Raw genomic sequence first — 21,439 nt, 5'->3', positions numbered from 1 at the left:
TAATGGAAATGGGCACAGAACAGCATGGAGCTAGTCAGGATTCTGGGTTACAACAAATGTTTTACTCCATCACAATATTTTCTAAGCTGTTTCTAACCAAACTCATACTGTCTGATGGGCTGATGTCCATATATACCTGCCTGTGTGTATTAGAGGTTTGCATAACAGTGTATTTCCTCTTGAAATCACAAAAAGTGGTTATAAAGTGATTTTAGGGCCCCTGTTGGAGAGAGAGAAGACACTGATCCTTAATCTGATCTAAAGTTCTTACTGTAACTTGGTCCTTAGTAAGATAAAATATATCATTCTCTTACCTTTGTTCTATTTAGTGGATATTAAATTGCACAAAATCCTTTTAAATGCTAGTTCAGACAATTCACAGAGTATCCAAAATTGATTACTTAAGTAACATGTCTAATGTGATTAAAGGTAAAAAACATCTTATCATAATAGTGAAAATACTATTGCAATGGCAGTCTTTTCCCATGTGAATTACTATGTGGTAAAACATCCTGATGATGCATTGAAGGGCTTTGGGACCAGGGTTTTTTTTCAATACATAAGACCATTAAAACCAGCAGAGATTTTTGCAGAGTCTGAAAGCTTTTGGATAAGGCCCAACATGCCAGAAGGTTTCTTATAAAGGTATTTTATTCTCATCAGGTAGAAAATAGAAAACAAATATCCATCTCCCAGCACACACTTTACCCATCAAAGATTTCAGAATATTCAGGACTTTGGACTGAGTTCAAGATCTACTCTGGGATCTTAATAAAGATCCACACAAGAAACCAGACAGAGACCTACTGCAAATGCATTCAGGAAACTGCCCGGGCCACTGTCAAAGCTACTTAAGGCAATTGAATTTTTAAATTAACCTGAAGCAAAGCATGCAGTGTTGATAGTCCTGTGTAAATAGAGAGTATTTTCTTACAGTATTAATTCTCAGAAGTGGAGAGGAAGATAAAAAAAAAACAAACCTACCTGCAATAACAATTTAGTCCTGCAGTGCTTATGCACAAAGACATTTTTTGTCTGAATGAGTAATCCCACCTATTTTAGCTAGGATTTACACATCATATCCTAAATCAACTCAAGTGTATATCCATAGAGCTAGAAGAAGATATGATTCTTTTTCTTTTAGCTCTTATTAAGTTTCTATGACTTTTCAACCTGAGGTACAATTCCTAATATTTTAGATGATATTCTAGCTCTACTGAAGTTAATAGCAATTTTCAAGTTTACCTCAGTGTTATTTGAACTTCCCCTTTTGTACTTTCAAAATTGCTTTTTTGTACAAAAGGACTTCAATGAGGTCAATTTTCTGAACTGGGGATTACTATAGGCTCTTTCTGTACCTATTTACTCAGTCATAGAACTAGTTTATGAGAAAAGAGATTCAAATTCTTCAAATTCTTCTTATCCAAGCATTACAGCAAATATCTTTCCTACAGAGATAAGACAATTACTTCTTTTAAAAGATAAATGATGTTTGTTTTTGGGGAGGATTCAGCATCTCCACTATTTTCCTTTGAGCTAGAAGTATCATTTATCTTTGTAACATACCCTAGAAAAAAACCTCACTGATTTGAACAGTTTTGCAGCTGCCTTTAGTGACAATTGTTCAACTTCCACCTTCACAGTACTGCAAACTTCAATGAATTTGCACTTTCAAACATTTAGGCAAGATTAAAATGAATACTTTTCCTGTAGGCTTTTTCACATTTGATTTCTGTCTTGTCAGCCTTTCTAGCTCTCCCATGGCTATAAAAGGACTAAAACATGTTATGACTTCTCAATTAAAACAAATAAAAAAGTTACATTTTAGGCAAAAAAAGAGGTCTGGATAGTGCTTATGTAGTTTATATTTTTAGCATACTTACAATTTTGAATTAATTACATTTTTTTTGTAACTGCTGTGGTGCTGCATTGCAGTTACAGTCATACTAGAAGTTTATAGAAATTTCTAAGGTTCAGAGCACAAAACCCAGAACTGCTTGTGAACTTGTAAACCTGATGATAAACCAGAAAAATCTGCATAACTAACACTGTTAGAAGAAGTCATAGAATCCTAGAGCAAGAGAAATGGATATTGGATGTTATACTTCTCAGTACCTTAAATGTACAAAATATGTAAGTTGCTCTAATATTAGCTGATTTTAATTTTTGCTACACCTTTTAAGACAGTGGTGTTGTATTTTGCATATTTGCAAGTCAGGAACTTGACACACAGGAGAAAAATGACAAAAGCACCCATTCAGTGTCCAATGTAAGGAACCTAAGACCTCACATGGCGAGGTCAGCAAAGGCTCGGCATTTTGTAGCACGTTTTCCAAGTATGGTTTCCATTGATTTTAGTTGCAGTTGTCATTATTCAACATTTCAACAGAGAACTGAGAGAGGTGCCAGAAAAATAAGAGGGAAACACATGACAAGTATAAACATTAGTCAATGTAATTTGCAGAACCTCCATTAAACACTGTGTAGCACAAGTAGGACTTGACTCTGGTTAACTTAGACGTGTTCAGTTGTATTGTTCAAGAGATTTCTTTCTTTTCTTGTAGTGTTCTGACACATTTGCTGTATGTATGTATAAAAATGTGTGTGTATGCACACATATATCCATACATATGTGCCTATGTGTGTGTGCCAAGTGAAAAGAAAATAAAATATAGAAGAAATAGGACAATAGACACAATAGTTGATTTGGCTGCACAGCCCTGATTTAATTCAAAAATCAGTTTGCTCAGCAAAAAATGTGATCATGTCATTAAATATCTTTCCTGCTGAATAATGGGGCCAAAGTAAAGCTGAATTTTGCATTTTGAATATGTGGATCAGTAATCTGGAAGTCTTTATTTTCACATAATTCTTTCCTTCATTGTTAAAAAGTAACTTTGCTATTATTAAGATATGATATTGCAGCTGATCTCTTTGAAAGAACTGTAAGCTTCCCCATCCTTACACAGGAAACTACCACTTCTCCAGGGCAGATCACCAGTAGGTAATCACCACTTACCTAGTCAGTGCCACAAGTAAGGGAACTGCCTGAAGTTTCACTTTATACTGAAATTCAAGGTAGCTTGGGGAAGGGTCCAGATCTAACCTCAAATACTTGGATGAGGCTTCCCTAGAAGTCCTCCAGATAAGTTGCCCCTTTCTATTTCCTCAGGATACATCGTCCAGTGCTGCAACCCTGACACTATAATGTAGGGGCCCATGACATCAACCATTGGTCCTGTTGCCTTAATATGTGGCACCATCACTTTAAGGTGGCTCACAATCACCTCTGCCTGGGGCACCATTCCCTCAGCTGGGTCCCCCTCCAGTCCTTATGGGCTGCCAGAAAATCAAACAGGAGTGCCATAATCCCAACCCAAGGCAGCACCACCACAATCTGGGGTACCATCAACTTGATATGGGGTACTGTTACCATAACATGGAAAAGTATCACCTCAGCATGGAGCCTCATTGCCTTAACCTGGGGCACTATAACCTCAACCTGTCACCCTGGAACCTCATGATCGAAATCTAGGGCCAGTCACCTCAACTAAGGGCATTATTTCTTCAGCTCGGGGACCCACTGCATCTCAGTCATTTAAGTCCCATGACTTAAATGAGGAGCACCATCACCTGGGGGCCCATTGCTTCCACTCAGCATACCATTGTCTCAACCCAGAACCCCACTGCCTCAGCTTGAGGCACAATCACCTGAAGCACACAGATCCATCACCCCAGCCTGAAGCAACTTTGCTGCAACCTGGGGACCATCACCCCAACTTGGGGCACAGTCACCTCATCTTGGGGCCTCATGGCCTCAGTAAGAGTCCCAGCTCTCTGCCCCATTCTCAGAGAGCAAATAAGGGCAGGAGGGGACTGATGTCTGTATCAGAAATGTCTGATACAGACATCCTGGCCGCCAGGACTAGGAAAGGAATTCTTCCCCTGTGCTTGGCACTGGTAAGGCCACTACCTATGTCCAGTTCTGGACCTCTCAATTCAGATAGGACATGAACCACTGGAGCAAGTTCAGAGAAGGGAAATGAAGCTGGTGAAAGGTCTGGAGCACTGGTCTTAGGAGGAAGAGCTGAGGGAGCTGGGGTTGTTTAGCCTGGAAAAGAGGAGATTCCGGAGAGACCTTATGTCTCTCTAGAACTACCTGAAAGGAGGCTGTACCCAGGTGGGGATCGGCCTCTTCTCCCAGGCAGCCAGTGACAGGATTGAAGGACACAGTCTTAAACTGCGCCAGGGGACACTTAGGTTGGACATAAGGAGGAATTTCTTCACACAAAGGGTGATCAGACACTGGAATAGGCTGCTCAGGGAGGTGGTGGACCCACGGTCCCTGGAGGTGTTTCAGGAAAGACTGGACGTGTCACTTAGAGCCGTGGTCTGTTTGACACGGTGGTGTTCGGGCAGAGGTTGGAGGCTCACAGGTCTCTTCCAACCTCCCGGTTTCTGTCATTCTGTGGAGAGCCCGCGCCTGAGGGGCCCCTCCCCCGGGAGGTCCCGGCTCCCTTCCCGCCCCGCTGAGGCGCCGCCTCGCCCCGCCCGGCGGCGCGCGGGCCCGGCCGGCGCTGCGCAGGAGCGGGGCGGCTGCGAGGGAGCGGCCTCGGTTCTGCGCAGCTCCCGCCTCCGGCTCTCTCGCTCTCTCTTCCCGTGCCTGTGAGTATCTGCCCGGCTGCCTGCGCGGTTACCACAACAAAGCCGGGAGAAAGGGGCCAAGAGGGACACGGCAGCGGCCGCTGCTGCTGCTTCCTCCCGGGGGTGCCGGCCGGGTGGTGGGGCCTGCGGTGCCTCCTCGCCACGGAAAGTGCCGGGAGGGCGGTTGGGGGCGGTTGAGCACGACGGGCATATTCCTTCCCCGTCTGCGGTAATTTTTTTCCCCAAACAAGGTGGGAGACATGTTTTGTTCGTATGTACATATGCATTATTTTTAACCATTATATAATTTCAAAAAAAAAATTTTGTTTTAATTAGCTGTCTTGCTGCTCGCGCCCCTGCCCGAGCGAGGCGCACGTAGGTGTCCCCCGAGCGCGTCGTGCGCGCTGCCTGTGCGGGGCTGGGGCTGGCGTTGAGCTGCCGGAGTTTGGCCGTGCCGCCCTCAGACGTGCGCTCCGCCCCAGCAGTGCCGTGCCTGCCCGCTGTGCTCCTCGGGGAGATCGGAAAAGAGGTGGGAGACTCCGTTCTGAGACACCGGGTGCCCTCGTTGTCGCCTCCAGTTGTCGGCTTTGGGCGAGAGTTACAGTGTCTGTGCGCTACCCTTCAAGTTACCGGACTTTGAGAGACGCGGAGGGGTGTTTTGGTTGAGCTTAATTGGTGGGAATTAAGTCTTTTGGAATGATTATTTCAAACAGCTTGCGTCGAGCGTGTTAATCATCGCCAGAGTCACGTTTCCACATTTTCCTCAGAACTCACGTGTAACTCCCCCTGCCCAGCGCAGGGCTGTGTTCTGCAGTAATGGCTCCCAAAGTGGGGCTGGCGTTTGGAAAAATAACTAGCCACCAAATCTCTTGGCCCCTCTGGATTAGGTTGGAAATCACAAATAAGGTAGTTCTGAAACCTGGGCTCCTGCAGCAGAGCAGAGTACTGAATTAATCTGAAAGAGACTCAGTGAGATGCTACAACAAAATGCAATATGTGTTGACTTTGTCAAACATTGGACATTTCTGGAGTTTTCACGGCATTTTAAAATGTAGTTCAGCAAGGCATATGACACAACTTAATTTAAAGTCATATAATCTTTATACCTGGTGGAAGTTTTTCCTTTCCAGTTTTTTGAAAACTGGTTTAATTATAGGATGCAAATACCTGCACTTTTATATTCTTACTATATAGTAGAAATAAAAAAAAATCTAGTGTTTGCATTTGGACGTGTACATATTTTTAAGTTGCGTGGTTAAAATTTCTATGCAGCATTCATAAAAACACCAGGACAAAAATGTGGGATGGAATGAATGTAATAGAAATAGCAGTGCTAAATTTCTTTTGTATCCCTGCTTTTGTCTGTAGTGAGGTGCTCAATATAGTGAATAGAATGCATTGTACACATTTTTGCTTCTTTGAAAAAGTAGTTAATCTCTCTTTTTTTGGATAGAAAGTGACTGCTGGAATTGTCTGTTGAGAGAGAACAAAGTTCCACAAAGTTAAATTCTTCAGTGGAGTTAATTGAAGACTAAAATGAAGTTGTTGCTAAAAAACAAGTAAGCTTAAGAATGGGTTTGTGAAATAATTGGCATTTAAAAATATAGATGTCAGAGCTTTGGACTCTGCTTCTGGAATGCTTCAAGCTCTTCCAACACTTCTTCCTGCTTTGTTTGTTTTTTTCTGTAGTGCATATGTTCTTCTGATTTTGTAAACCTAGATAATACTCTAATGGTTTAGGATAGCAACCAGAGAAAAGGACAAGTAATTTGGGGACATTCTATTACTTTTTTTGGAACTTAAAGCTGTTATGGCCTACTGGGATTTTTGTTCTGATTTTGTGCTTGCCTGTTTTTAGAAGGGCATTCAGAAGGGTCCTTTGTTTGTTCATAAGACTTACATGGGCTCAGAGGGCCATCAGGACTGCTAAGCCCACTGAGACTTGAAATGCAATTGGCTAATTGGAAGGCTCAACCCAGGAACACCTAAAAGTGCAGGTTTTGTAGGATGGGTAGCATGTGGTCATCTGTGCCATAGGTGACAGGATCATCTACAAGCTTTTTAACATCTGTCCTTTAAGATGACTCAATATTACACCTGAAGCTTAGATGTAAGAATCTGAAAGCAAGATGAATCCTAGGTGAGCCTAGATACTCCCTAAATTCATGGGAGATAGTCAGACTGTTACCTTACTGCTTCCACCAGAGCTGTTTCTTAAAGCTGTTTCATTCTTTGCTTCCTGATGTTATGTTTGACCAAGACATGGTCTAAAACATGATCTGTGTTCCTTGGCTGAGTTATTTTCCATCCAACAATATCAACTGATGTTTAAGCCACAATTCAGTAATGAGTATTTGTGATTCTTGAAGTGTTTCATTGTAATAATAAACACTGGAATTCCAGGAAACCCATATTATGTTGAATTTAATAGAGCCTTCTGTTTCAACATCTTACCTGCTTTTCCATGCTTGGTATTTTCTCATCTGAAGAAAGGAGCAAGTCACAAAAATATAATGCAAGAGATTATCTCAAGAGGCTGTTATCCTCATTTGCCTCTTACATGCATTCTGAGGAAACAGAAGTATATTTAGACTCTTCCTAAGTGATATTTTTTGAAGCTGCTCTTTCTATACTGATTTAGTGACTGAATTTCTATATTTTCTCCTGCACATCTGTACCAGGCGGTGCTTGTTCCTCTTATATAGAAATATATTCACTGAAAATTAAAATTTGCATCTTATTTTCAGTGGTTGTGGAGAATGTAATTGTTACATCCATAAAACTGTATGTGTGTGTTTTAAACTGTGATAATAAGCACATCTTGTGATGGAGAGCCTTAGAAAGGAAATTCTTCCAGACACCGAAGTCTATTTGATGTGTGTTGAAGCACATCTATGCAAACAGTTAAAGGAAATGCTAATTACACACCTATTTGTCTAGTCAGGTCACTAAGCACACCAAATTTATAATATTAGAAGCATGAAAAACACTTGTAGTTTAATGGGCATTTCTGTTGTGGGAGACAGTTCACATGTTGTGTCACTTGGTGTTGTGCCACTTGGTAGAGATGGCCTGATATTCAGAAATATGCAGTGATTTATCTGCTGTGATTTACCTCCATCAGTAGTTTGTGGTGTACTTGATTCCTTTATGGTCCTGCCATCTGTTTCAGGACTGGCAAATTTAACTCCAGCCTTTATGTGGCAGATATGCTGAAGCTTTGCTTTAATAAGAGCAGTTGTTTTCCTTTTTCTTGCATGCAGTTTTGAACTGCTGTGCCAGACTCTTCCCCTTCAGTTGTGGATAGCCTGGTTGAGTACATGTTGCCCCCAAATTTAAATCTTGGTATCAGACAGAAATACTCTTCATAGATATGTACCAGTATAGAAGGAGTGGGAAAACAAAGCTGGACCTTTACTTTGCTCTTCACCATTGATACCTGGCAGTAGAGTCTGTCCTTTTCTAGGCTTTTTGTACCTGTTCTCTATTATCAATTATCTATATTGTCTATATTATGGGTCACTTTTGGGAAAGATCAATACCAATGACGAGTTTTCCCCTAGCAGCTTGCTGCCTTCTGGTCTTTGGGTAGCTGGAGTTGGGACTCTTCCAGGTAGTGAGAAATTGTATGGCAGCAGCCCCATGAGACTTCGGTGTGGGTGGTGTCACTTGTGCTTGTAGAAGTGGAAGACCTTCCAGAAGCTATTGCTACTTTTATCAACCAACATATGATTTGTTGTCTTTATTTTTGATTGTAATTGTAAGCTACTTCTTTTCTGCCTGGGTTTAGAGGGTTTGCAGGTAATATTCTTGGGATTCTCTGCAAGGAGTGAGTAGCCATGGTCTGTTTAGACAGACCTGATGGCCATCATCACTCCCATCATTTAACTTCAGTGTTCTCTGACCCAGCCTTTCTGCTCAAGAGTTCACAAGGTGACCTTTGCTGAAGAGCCTGAAGTACAAATATTTAATGTGTTTCTATGAGTGAAGTCCTGGAGCTACAGATACACACCTCTCCGCACTATTGCAGCTTCCCCATAGGGGAATGGCTTAGTTTTGGCTCAAGAGGAAATATTTTTTATTTTCTTCCCCCCCCGTCCCCATTTCTCCCTGTTCTCTCTCCTTGCCTTGTACATTAACATGAAAGGCTTTGCCCAGCAGCTATCTGGGGCTCCTTGGTGGTCATGTGCTTATGTGCTTTCATTTGCTCTAACCATGGTGGCAATTGACTGTGGAAGATTCGGTGGATAATTTCAAGGTTTAACTAAGTTTAAAATACCTCAAATCTTTCACTGGGTATTTAATGCACTTTGTAAGTGTTAGTTTCTGACATTGAAAAATGTTTTCAAAAGGCAGGATATGTTGAAACACAAACCCACATCTAAGTCTGTATCCTCAATTCATGACTTTTCATGTACCATGCCACCTTTGTAGAAGAGACTTCAAATTGCAGTCATGCCTAATGGCCTGCTCTTAGGCATTGCCTACAAAAATATTTCAGGTGGTGCTGTAGTTGGCAGGTTTGCAGCTGGAGGGGAAAACCACTCAATATGCTTAGTGTGATTAGGGTCTTGATCTGTTTTTTGAGATGGAGGAGGATGTCAAAATGCTGCTTGTTCTTTGGGTAGTGCAGCAGCAGACAGTGGTTGACCTGTGCAGAAGCTGCACGGTCTTTGTTCTCTCTGGGGAGAATGTGGATCTGGTCTCAGTAGGTAGTGAGACTCTCAGTGTGTCAGCCCTCTGGTGAGAAAGTGTGGGTCTCTAAAGCCCTGAAAGTCAGACTGCACAATCACCTTGGCTGCTTAGCCACTGCTTTCTGATCTTAAAAGCTTGAAGGGATTAAAAAGTGGTATAAGCTAGTTCTTCCTAAACTAGGAAGAGCTGCAGTCAGGAAGAGACAAAGACAAAAGGGTGCGCTTGGCTGTGGTAATGAGTGATTGTTACTGTTGCAAGAGAAATGGGTGAGAGGTAGAGAATTACATGGGGAGAAGAAATATTACAGTAAAACAAGATCTGGCAAATAATTAATGCCCAGCCTGCTCTTTGGAGTTGATCATGCTTGTGTTAGAGGGCTTCATGGCAGAAAGCCACAAAAAGCATGTGCTTTTTTTGTAAATAAAACCAGCGGTCACTAAAATTAGCAGTTAATGCTAAGTATTTGACTGTAATGGCTTTTTTGGGATTCCAGAGTATCACTTGTTGACTCTGTGTTTTAAAAACAGGCAACATAGCAGAACTCTGTATTTCTCACTGAAGTAAAATTACACTGTGTTGTATATAAATGTGAAATTGTAAACAGAACCAATTTATTGATGTAGGCATGCTTTATCAGCAAAGTTACCTCTCCTGTATTGCATCACCTTGGCAAATTCCAGGTCTGTTGCAGACACTCTCAATGCAGGAGTGGAATAGGATCTAAGAATATCATCTCTTTGTTTATTTCATCTTGTTTGTTTTTATTTTAAATTAAAAAATAAATTAATTAAAGAATTGATTAATCTTAAGTTTGTGAATGATTGACAGTGAGAGACATGCCGTGTTGCTTTCCCATTAAAGTGAAGGCTAAAGTTGTTAGGGACTTGTCCAGAGGAGTGGAATATGCATTTGTCAGTGGAATTACTGCTGCTCCTTGGTCAGGGCCAGACTGCTACATGATCTCTCCTGCACTGGTGGTCGCTGTCTGCAAAGCAGTTATGTCTCAGTCTTCCTAGGAGACAGCCCACTGGCAGGTGGGCTGTTCCTGAATCATGTAGAGTGGGAAGATGTGTGCTCCCTGGCTGGCATTAATGGAAAGCAATGTACAAGCTGGTTGCTATCTTTTATCACCTTTTGCCAGCTCTACACTGCCCTTTTATCATGAGTTAAATCCCATCCTCTCGTCAGAGACTGTGTTCAGAAGAGTCATCTGAGAAGTGGTGTTACTAGACATTATAGCTGATGAGATACTGTTAGTTCAGTCTCCTTTGCAGGCATAGCATTACATGAACTAAAAATACATGGATGTGGTTGCACCTCAACAAAATGTTGTATTTTAGTCTATACTAAAGTTTTCAGCTATATTAAGTTATCCTAGTTTGTCTGCACCCACCTGCAAACCTTTTTGCCTTAGCCCCTTATGCTCTTACGTATACAACAGTACTAACATTATTTCAAATCTGTGTTTGAGACACGTGAAGTACACCACATGCCTGCTTTTACCAATCAGTCATACTATTTCTAGTTATGAGCTGGAGAGATGCTAGTTCCTTAAGTAATAAAAGCCTTTTATAATGGAAAAGAAACTATTTTATTTTTAAACTCTGCTTCCTAATTTTCTTCATAGAATTGGCTTTGTTCAAGTTGTACTTGCTAAATAAATATTCATGGTCTATACTTAACAGGTTTTGTTCCTTTCTGGTTTAGATTACATGAGGTAGAAAATTAAATTTAAATAATGTGTTACTCTTCTGATTGTTTTTTATTTTTCTATTGAGCATGTTTTTATATATTAAAATGTATTATCCTTTTAGGAAGCTGCTTGAGAAAAACTGTCAGGAATTCACACGATAGTTGTGCGTTGCAGGCTATACAAGCTGCCTGAAGCCAGGTGTCACAAGAAGTGACACAAAGGGTGGAACCAATAGCCCAGCTGTAGTGCATCTGCACGACTGCACACAGGATGGGTAAAAGCCAGGAGGAGGCAGAAGCCATGGTGCTGTGGGAAAAACCATGATGTAGTCGCTGTCAGGAAACGTGGTGGGGTGATTGTCATGGCTGGAGTGGTGCAATGGATGCTTGTAAGCTCCTCAGAAGGGACATGCAAGGAAGGAGAGGTGGTGGGGTGACCCTCTGCATTAGGGGGTATGCCAGCTGTGTAGAGCTCAAGGATAGTGATGATATGGCTGAGTGCCTGTGGGTGAGAACCAGGGACATGGCCAGTAAGGCAGTCGGTCCTGAGGGGTGTCTCTAATGGAGCACCCTGCCAGGATGAAGAGGCAGATGAAGTATTCTGTAAGCAGCTGGATGGTGTTTCATGGTGGCTAGTGCCTGTTCTTGTGTGAGACTTTAACTTGCTGGATATCTGCATTCCCAGAAGAGTTTACTCCTTTGTTTTTTTGCTCTTTGAAGAGCTAGGTGCTTTAGAGAGTTATCTTTGTGGTCCTGAAAATTGATCTCTGCTTCTGTTGCCTAATAGTGTTTTCAGCTTTATACAACATCTAACTATAATAAGTCTCTTTTCAGTTCTTTGGCTTTGTGATTCTTAAAACCATAGGAGATTCCAGGCTTTTTGGTTTTATGTTGTGATTTGAGGAGCATATTTTCAATTCCTCTAAACCAGTATTATTTGAGAAGTGGCAAAATAGCTGAGTGACCTTTAAAAACTCTGTATTTTGAAGTCATTTTAGCTAGAACCTTTCCTGGAAATTCCTTTTTTTCCACCTCTGTTTGCCATGGCAACAAACTATATGTGGTTTAAGGGAGACCATCCATCCTGTAAAATATTCTGGTTCTCTGGCCTTAAGTGGTTGCTTCCACTGTCTCTTCATGTTTGATTTTCTTGGGTCTAAAGAATGTTACATATTTATTGATTGTAGCTTACTAAATTATTTCAACAGTGAAATCTGTTGTAAAGAGTAGGAGAAAAGTGCCTCTGGCTAGATGGGACTGGTAGTCTTTGATACTGGCTGATTTTGTTTGGTTGTGGGGTGTTGAGATTTTTTTTATTTTAACTATATGTATACTACTAATGAGTGGAAACTTTTGTGTCCTCCTGCCACATGCATAAGATCACACACCATAAAATTCTGTAAGAAGAAGGACATAATAAGAGCAGATTTGTAGAACATAATGGTTAACACTGAGGTCCTGATGTCTGCAATATTATGTATTTGGATTAGCCATGATCTGGTCCCATGGACTGAATGGTAACTTCTGTTTTAAATGCACTGGTTTCATGCCTGGATCAGACTTTTTAAAGTCTAGGTTCATTTGAAAGAATTAAGTTTCCCTACTGTACTGTGGAGTGTGAGTTACAGAAAAGCAAGCTCCTTGTCCAAACTAAAACATGAACATTGACACACTCACAATCTGTCAATTTAACCTTGGAGCCATGGATCTTTCAATGTAAATTGAAATTTCTCCTAATTTTAAGTACTGAAGTCTGCAGTGTGTATGGCTGTGTCAGCCAAGATGGTGACATACTAACAAGGTTTACGATATAACATTCCAACTAATGATAGCTCATTAAGTGGCTCTAGCTTCAAATGGCTCTACCTTAAAGGGAAAAAATAAGACATGTTAATTGCTTGTTTGTTATAGTTAAGATTTTTTAGCCACTAAGGGTGTTTGACAAATTTGCTTAGAAGTAATAGTTTGGAAATTGTGATGGGTTGGCTAAAGTAAAGCTGTCTGGTCTAACATATGAGCTGTGTGCAATAAGGTGGCACTAAACGTTTTTACTGAGCTCACTATGAAATTGTCTCTAGCAACTTCATGTAATTAATTGCAGAATTATAGATTACTAGAGCTAAAAGAGTGAAGAGCAAAACTATTATACTAAAAGTGTACTTGGATCTGTTTTTGCACAAATAATTGGAAATGTTTTCTGATGCTTGCAGGTGACACTTCATATTTCGTTATGGACCGTTTTGAAGACATATCAGATGGTGAAGTGGATCATGCCTTCTTTGACAGCGACTTTGAGGAAGAGAAAAAGAAAGCTGAAGAAAATGGTGAACATATAGAGAAAGGAAGTACAAAGGCAGCTCTTGCAGACACTGATTTGGTTTCTAATTCAAAGGATGAAAAGTGTTGTGAGGAGGAAAGCGAAGAAAAGCAGATAGATTTACAAAGGGATCAGTCCCTAGAAAATAGCAAAAGTCCTAGTGAAGATGCTCCCTCTCTGACAGTTTCTCCAGTTGCAGAGAATGCAGGTACATCTGGAGCAACACCTGCAGCAAATAGAGGAGCAGAGGAGATTGTTCCTGCTGGAATTCCTAAAATAGTTAAAGAAGGTGAAGAAGATTACTATACAGATGAAGAAGACAGTAGTGATGATGGCAAAAAACAGGTTAGACCAAAGTCAGCTAAGCAACCAAACATAAAAAAGGCTAGCAAAAAATATAGTATCAGCTCCTCCTCTTCTTCCTCCTCCTCCTCGTCCTCGTCATCATCATCCTCAAGCTCAGATACAGATGGTTCTGACACAGATTCTGATAGCTGTTTATCAGATTTATCTCATTCTTCCCCAAAAAGGAATGCTTGTAGAAATGCTCTTTTGTCTCCAAAACAAAAATTCAAGTCAGCAATGAAATTAGCAGAAGGAAAACCAAAGCTTGGTGATGACCTGGAGGAGTCTGAAGACACAGTGACTGACGTAACACCTTTGTCAACTCCAGACATCAGTCCTATCCAGTCCTTTGAATTTGTAGCATCAAATGATAAGAAACTAAAAGTAAAGAGACAGGAAAATGTGAACCAAGAATTATATGGTAATTTGGAGAATTTAAGTACAACACTAAATGTGGAAAACCTATGGGGCTGGGAAATTCAATCTTATATCTGTATTTTTTTCATTAGATTCCGAGTTTGATCGCAGATATAGTCGAAAAGTATTGCATGATGCCATGGACCTGAATCAGCTTCTGAAAGGTGATTTTTAAATTTTCTTTTTACAAAATACAGCATCTGCCACTTGTTGAAAACAGCTGGGTTCTAATACACAGAGAGAGTGGGATTTTCATACACCATGTGTATTTTTAAAACTGGTTGCTGTTTAAGTGGTGTTGATCTAATTCTTGGAATTCTTCTCTGTGTAATAGTACTGATTCTGCAGTAGAGAAAAGAACCATGCATTGGTTTGCTTATACCTAGAAGTAAGATACACAGACAGGATGAATCTAAAAAAGGCCTGATATATTAATAAATTGGGCAATAAAACTGCACATGGATCTTAAGGTGTACTGGACTATGGCACAATTTAATATCTAAATTAAAGCATCAACCTTTCTGTTGAAAGGCTGGATTGTCAACCTCCAAGACTGAAAGACAATCAAAATTTCATTGCATTATAAATGGTATTCATATACTTCAACTTCTACTACCTTTTTGATAATTAAACAGGAGTGTTTGAAGTTCTTTTCTGAGCTAGGTGTCTGACTTCTAAAATAGCATAGGTTGAGTAAAGGTGTTTTAAAAAGAAAAATAGCAGATAATCTTTACTAAAACTTGAGTGGTTGCTTCTGGCTAATAGACTTTAAAAATGTTAATAATGAAGCCTAAGAAAATTTGCAATCTCTTTCCCTGCACTCATTGCACACCTTCATTGTATGGGGTAAGAATACCCTGGATGATCTCAGATGCATATTTTAAGGTCTACATGGTGCTTTTGCATTTGTTTTCATGCCCCAGAGTTTTCAGTACTAAAGTCTGTGGAATAAAAAAGGCTTGAATCAAGAAATCTGCTGATCTCAAGTGAGGAAAGCCTCTTGCAGTTTAGGTCTGGTACATTCCAAGCCAGGTTTGCTGTGTTGAAGTAAGCCTGGCACGATTAAAACTGCATGTGTGGTGTTTCTTCACTTTGCACCTTGCCAGACTGAGCTTCTAGTGAAGAAGGATTTAGAATGTATTGTACACATAGTTTATCTTGCCTATAAGTTAGAACTGAGGATTTTACTTGTATGGAAATTCTTCTGATGTTAAGAAAAGCAACACTAGCAATCAAGAAAGGTAGAGCTTTTTCTCATCCCTAACAGTCCTTGTGCTTCAGTCATTCTTTCATACTAGAAACAATTCCAACCAGTTGTCAAAACATGATGTCAGAAGAATTGTTGCTAGGCAGTTGAAATTATGATGTCCTATGTCCTTATTTGTTCCCCATTAGCAAGAAGCGATTTAATAACCAGTGATTACCAATGGATTCATCTCATCCCTAAAAGAAATGGGTATTATTGCTCAGAGTAGGTATTCTCAGAGATGAATCTCTGCTGGGGAGAGGAACAGAGTTTTCAGTTTTTTATCAAAACTGAAAACCAGTTCTAAATAACAATAATAAAGATAGAGTAATGAGGAGTAGAATTCATATGGTCTAGCAGCTAATGTTCCTGATTAATGTGTATATTACTCCCAAGTGCCTCTCTAAATTGGCAAACACAACATAGCTTAATTTGTTTGGGCATTTTGAAGTTTAAATGGAGCAGAATTATTAATGGTGGAAAGTAACTAGTCTGGGAAAATAGGAGCTAATCTTATTCTGAGTTATTGCTTGCAGATTTTTTTGTACACGTTAGGGGAAAAAAAAGTGCAAATAATTTTCTCCCGCCCACCAGTCTCCATTAAATGTTCATCAGAACTGCCTAGGCATAAATGTTGCTTCAAGTGAGAACACTGCAAGCCCAGACCTGAGTGCATGAAAAAAAATTAAATAATCATTATTTGGTTTTAAAGCATAATATTCTTCCAGTACTTTATACTGATGTAGCATTTTATTTAATTTTTTTTTCAAATATTCTTGTAATATAGCTGGACCCAAGCATTTACAGCAGTTATACAAGTTTAATTTCCCAAGGTCCCCAGACACTTGCAAAAATTTCCATGTGAACTGTTACTATGTTGTTTCTATGGGGCACAGAGTAATTAATTTTGTATGATTATTCACATCACCAGTGCATACATTTGGGAGGACTGGAATCTCTTGTATTAAAAAAAGAATTGCAAGAACAAACAATTTGTTTCTTTGAACAAATCTCGTTTTGCAAGAAAGAAATTTGTTCAAAGAACAAGTTTTGAACTAGCACAAGAGTCTTGTTATTAGAGGTAGCAAGGTAGTTTGTGTATCTTAAAGCAGAATTAATTTGAAGTGTTTAGAAACTGTTGCAGTTAAGTTTAAAAGTAGTTGAAAAAGTTTTTGCTTTATATGTCCTTTACCTACTTGTTTTTGTATTGAAAACTATTCATTTGTAAGCATTTAAAAAATTGTATTAGACAAATATTTATCGTGTCTTTACAACTCCTAAAGCTATGCTTGTTCTTGATAAAAGCCAGATTTTCTATTACACATTTCTTAATAAGGTAAAATCTCATAACACAGTTCTAGTTGGAAATCTCATAATTCCCCTGCTCTGTATTGCATTTTGATTGGTTTTAGATGGGTAGTGCTGATAGCAGATGTGATTATAAATTTTCAGGTAGAAATACAGTTTTTCTGTTGTTTCATGATGTTATATAGATCTTTGTATGCAATTGTTTTGTGATTCCATGATGTTTCCATTTCCCTATAAACCTTACAGATATTTCAGAAAAGTAATAACTGAAAGCAATATTCTAAACCTATACTAATAAAAAATGTCAGAGCTATTTCCTCTGCTGTACTCTTGAGTAATCTGAACACAAAAAGGGAATTAAGTATGACAATGCAAAGAAATAGATTGTGAAAGATTGTTTTTGAAGGCAATTTCATAAATCACCATGTTAGAAAGCTGGGAATAAAATAAATTGGAACATTTTCTGATGCTATTTTGCCTGATCCATATCTTGATTATTATGCAGATAAAGAGATGGGTTAAGTATATGAGTGTGAACTAAGCACTCATCTATCTCGACCCATTATGCTAAAGATTTGCTCTGTCTCTAGACAGATCTCATGATTTCTGTAGTCCAGAACAGAGTAGTCTGCTAAAATTGCTCTGTATCTCTTTATCTAAATTTGTTTAGTATCAATACAGTGGGATAGCACGAGGTATATACAGTGCTAAAGAATTTAGTACTTTGTGTTTTCTTCTCTGTAAAATGGGGTTGATACATGCTTGTTTTACAGCAGTGTCTGTGAGAATTAGTCTGTAAATCCATGGTATTAGCTATTATTAACTTGAGGAGGCGGTGTGGTGGGGTAAGTAGGGCAATTGGCCACAGACTGAAGTTCTATCCTTGAAGCTCTCACTGACCTCTGTGCTGATAAATCTTTTTGCCTCTTCTATGCCTTAGATTTTTAAAATAGAGGTTCCTCTGTGAAAAGCTCTATAATATAAATATCATGATTATAAAAGTAAAAAGCTCTGTGTTTCTGAATAAAATCTATTGTAGAAAATTAAATAGCAGCTTCAACTCAACATGAAGCAATTGCTTCAGCTTTTTTCTTTCATGTAATTTGTCACTCAGGAAATAGAACAAGTTTTGGTAACTGAAACTTCGTTCTCTTCAGGAATATCTTATCTGTGTGCTCATTCATGCTGAACTAGTGTATTTGTAGAAAAGCTGCTAAGCAGTATCTAAATTTAAAGGAGACTCTGCAATATACACATACCCAAACTGAAGAGTTGAACTAAGCATATATAGCTGTTCTATGGAATTCTCTTTAGTGTGTATGTTCAGAGTTTGAACTAATTTTCTATATGTGTGTGTATTCATATGCTTGGTTTTCACAGGCCTAGAAACTCATTTTGAGGTAGAAGAGCAATTGCTAGCTTGTTTATATATTTAGAGTTTGAAAAGAGATTGAAAATCTGTGAGGTTATGGAGAGATACAGGCTTCCCCAACATTCATGAGAAACTTTGTAATTATTGGGGCAAAAAGTCCAACACCTCTATGATATCTTTCTCATGATATCAAGAAATAAATAGCAGCCCTATTTAAGCATGTTTAAATAGGGAAATTTGTACCTGAAAAGGACATTGTCCATTTCTTTAAAAAAATCCCACCAAATCTTTAATTCTCCAAAATCCCTTTTAAAGAGCTCTGTGGCCTGCAATAATGGATGTTATAGGAAGTATTTGTTTAGAGATACCACAGGGAAATAGTTTCACTCTTAAACTCTTAGATATTGATGAAGAACTGTGATTTATTTAATCCTTTTGCACATGTGGTAGTGTAGCAATATAAAATAAAATATCAGACAAGTGTAAGCATTGAAGCAGTTTATATTGGGATTGCAAAAGATACACTGAAACATACATGATTTTCATTTTAACCTTAATACTGTTAGGATGGCTGTATCATTCCTGTCCTAATGCATTTGACTTGCTAATTATATTTTATATAAGGTTTGGCCTTTTTCATTCTGCAAGGTTATTTCAGTGCTTAGAAGTTGAAAGCAATAAACGGCTTGTTTATGGCTTAAAAAAGAGTCAGGTATCTCTCCATGGAAACCAGCTTTCATAGAAATCCCGTGAATACCAGGGAATTTTCTTTTCCTGCTTACCAGCAAATGAGAAGTAGGCTCTACACTGTGCAAGTCATTATGCAAATGTTGCTGCTTATTTATCACCTACCCCAAATTATATTTGAGGTCTGACTGACAATGAAAGTAATTAGTGGTTTAGTTAAATTACTAATTACCCACTGATAGAATACGTATATGAGAGGTAAATCATATTTCATTGTTCCAAGACATACAAACTCTTTAGAAGCTTAAATCATAACCTTAAAACTCTAGTGTTATCTCATGTTGTCAGTGGCCACTGCAAAAATAGTCAGGTATACTGACTATTCAAACACATAGGCTTTGTGATTAAAGAGTAGTGTGGGTGAATGATGAATAAATCATTGAAATAACTATGAAACTCAAACACCTGAGTTATATAACATGAACTGTGCTCTTAGTATTTAATAGCATTTGAAATCGTACCCTTTTTTTTTTTTTGCTTATTGATAGTGAATTGTCTCTGGTTTTGTGGGCATGTGCTGACCTCACTCAGACACCTACTGTCTTTGCCATGAAAGCAATGTTGCCAATGAGTGGTAGTATACATTCAGTGCATATTGAACATACATTCCTGCTGTGGATTATCTAATTTTCTGTCATAGCAAGTGTGTGGAGAATAGGAATATGATGCTGTATAAATTGCAGAGGCAGGTTGGACAGATTCTCAGTCTGGTGATTGGAAGCAGTGGTAACTATTACTGCTAATTTGAAATTCAGGGGTCAGAAGTGTCTTTCTGAACCATAGAAAGAATCACCCCTGCTTCAGGGAGACCTACAGAAGTTTTTCCCTGCTGCTTTCTATATTGCTTCTGTGACTTATTTGAACATCATTTAAGGAGTGGTGATTTCTTCTGCCTGTTTTGTTAGGAATATGTATGCTGTAGTATTAGTGGTGCTCTTTCACAAAAATGACACAGTATACATTGTGTTGTCTTGTTTTTCTACTAAACTTTAGACTCTCCTGTGACACAGTTCCTTTGCAGATCAGTGTTGCATTTGTGTGGCTTAAAAAAGACAATTTATGGGTAGGGTCCAGTAAGTTATGGTTTGCTTTGCTGCGGTGTTTGCTGATTAAATTCTTCCTGAGCATAGATCTTAACCAAGTAAAACATAACTCCAGTTAATTAACAGTTTGAAGAACAGCAAACCAGGTACTTTTACTGTGTTACCTGATCCAGTGCTTTGGTGTATTGCAGCAGTTTTGCAGCAAAAAGCTAGTTGTGAAGTTTCAAATGCATTCTTGGGTCATATAGAAGGATAATAACAAAAAGATCATTTAAGGAACTGGAGAGTTTTAGATTGGTATTTTCATTCCATCCCCTTGAAAAAACACTTGCTGCTGCATGTGTTGCATTGGGTCTGAACTTCTGATGCAAAATTAATGAGTCTTCTGTAATTTAGCCATCTGTCAATAGATCATTTACTGGGTTTTGGCAGCTGTCTGCTAAGGCTTCACTGAGTAACTTCACAACAGAACCTTTGGGGTGTTCTTAATTCTTTCTCTGTATTAATATATTTCTCTTGAGTTGTGATAAATTCAATATTATGACTGTTAGCAAGCTCTCAACCTCAAAAGTTGCCAGAAAGCTGTTGGCAGTAGTAAAGTCAGTTTCTACATTAAGAATAAATAAATAATAATGAGGCTAAGAATGAACAACATATGGAAGAAAGTGGGATGGAGTCTCTTCCTGCTGACACAGGTAGGAAAGGCTATCTTTGTGGTGAGGTGATAAAAGATGTGGATGAAGCACTCTAGAAGTGATATATATTCAAAAGGAAAAGGCTAAGAAAAGGAAGAAGGAAGAAGAGATGAATGAAAAAAGGAAAAGTCTGTGTGTTGAGGGGGGATGTGGCTGAAGAAGCTGGAAGATGAGAGTAAAGTTAGTAACATTTTGTCCTTGTGTATATAAGTAGTATCCAGTAGAGCAATGCATGGATATTTACATAGATATGTATTCACTCTAGTTGCCTGATGGCTTCTGATAAAATAGGAGGTGTTTAATGCTACAGAAGTTACATACCACTATCCCCAGGAGGTCTGAGTGACAAAGTAAAGCAGTGCTTCTTGAGCCCTGTGTGTAGCAATTGCTTCAGGGTTCCTTGAATCATTGTTTCTAGTAGCATTTACTGACCAGCTTTGGAGTAAAAGGGAAAGGCCTTTGTTCCATGTCATTGCTCTGGTTTTATTTTTTCATCACACCTGACAGCAGTTTACCAGAAAAGTGAACAAGTCAGAAAATAGGTAGTAAGTAATTACCTTGAAGCATTTTTAATCTCTCTATAGTTCATAGTTACATCAAAAGGATATAAAGTCTCTGCCAAAGTATAACCTGCTATCTAATAGTGAATTAAAAGTCACTGACCAGTGAAGGCATGAAACATGTATTTGTACCTGAAAAAGTCTTTATCCAGAATGCAATTGCTTTAAATTGATTTTGACTAGTTGGCACCTTCCACAGAGGCAAAATAATTGTTGGAAATTTGTGCTGACAGTCATTCAGAAATTTAAATGTCTCCTGTAATAGACTTCATCATCAATAGCATTGATACCACAAGACTGGGTCAAAACTTGAGTTTAACAACTGTTCTTTGTCTCAACTGGATTTCCACTTTTGCAT

The 21,439-nt window shown here is 38.9% G+C and overlaps 1 protein-coding gene across 2 annotated transcripts in view; it reads left to right on the top strand.

The window, feature by feature from the left end:
* Window positions 1-4,562: 4,562 nt before the first annotated feature.
* CFAP97 (cilia and flagella associated protein 97) overlaps window positions 4,563-21,439 on the top strand; it is a 29,543-nt gene continuing 12,666 nt past the window's right edge. The window contains exons 1-3 of one of the 2 annotated variants that reach the window (XM_066548329.1): window positions 4,563-4,665; window positions 13,242-14,114; window positions 14,203-14,274. In XM_066548329.1, the coding sequence (XP_066404426.1) occupies window positions 13,262-14,114; window positions 14,203-14,274 (925 nt within the window). In that variant the 5' untranslated portion in view covers window positions 4,563-4,665; window positions 13,242-13,261. Of the gene's footprint in view, window positions 4,666-6,100; window positions 6,204-13,241; window positions 14,115-14,202; window positions 14,275-21,439 lie in introns of those variants that run through there. The other variant, XM_066548330.1, reaches the window with a different exon arrangement.

The sequence above is a fragment of the Molothrus aeneus genome, chromosome 4 (genome assembly GCF_037042795.1).
Source record: "Molothrus aeneus isolate 106 chromosome 4, BPBGC_Maene_1.0, whole genome shotgun sequence".
Classification (NCBI taxonomy): domain Eukaryota; kingdom Metazoa; phylum Chordata; class Aves; order Passeriformes; family Icteridae; genus Molothrus; species Molothrus aeneus.
This window is presented reverse-complemented; position numbering and strand designations above follow the sequence as displayed.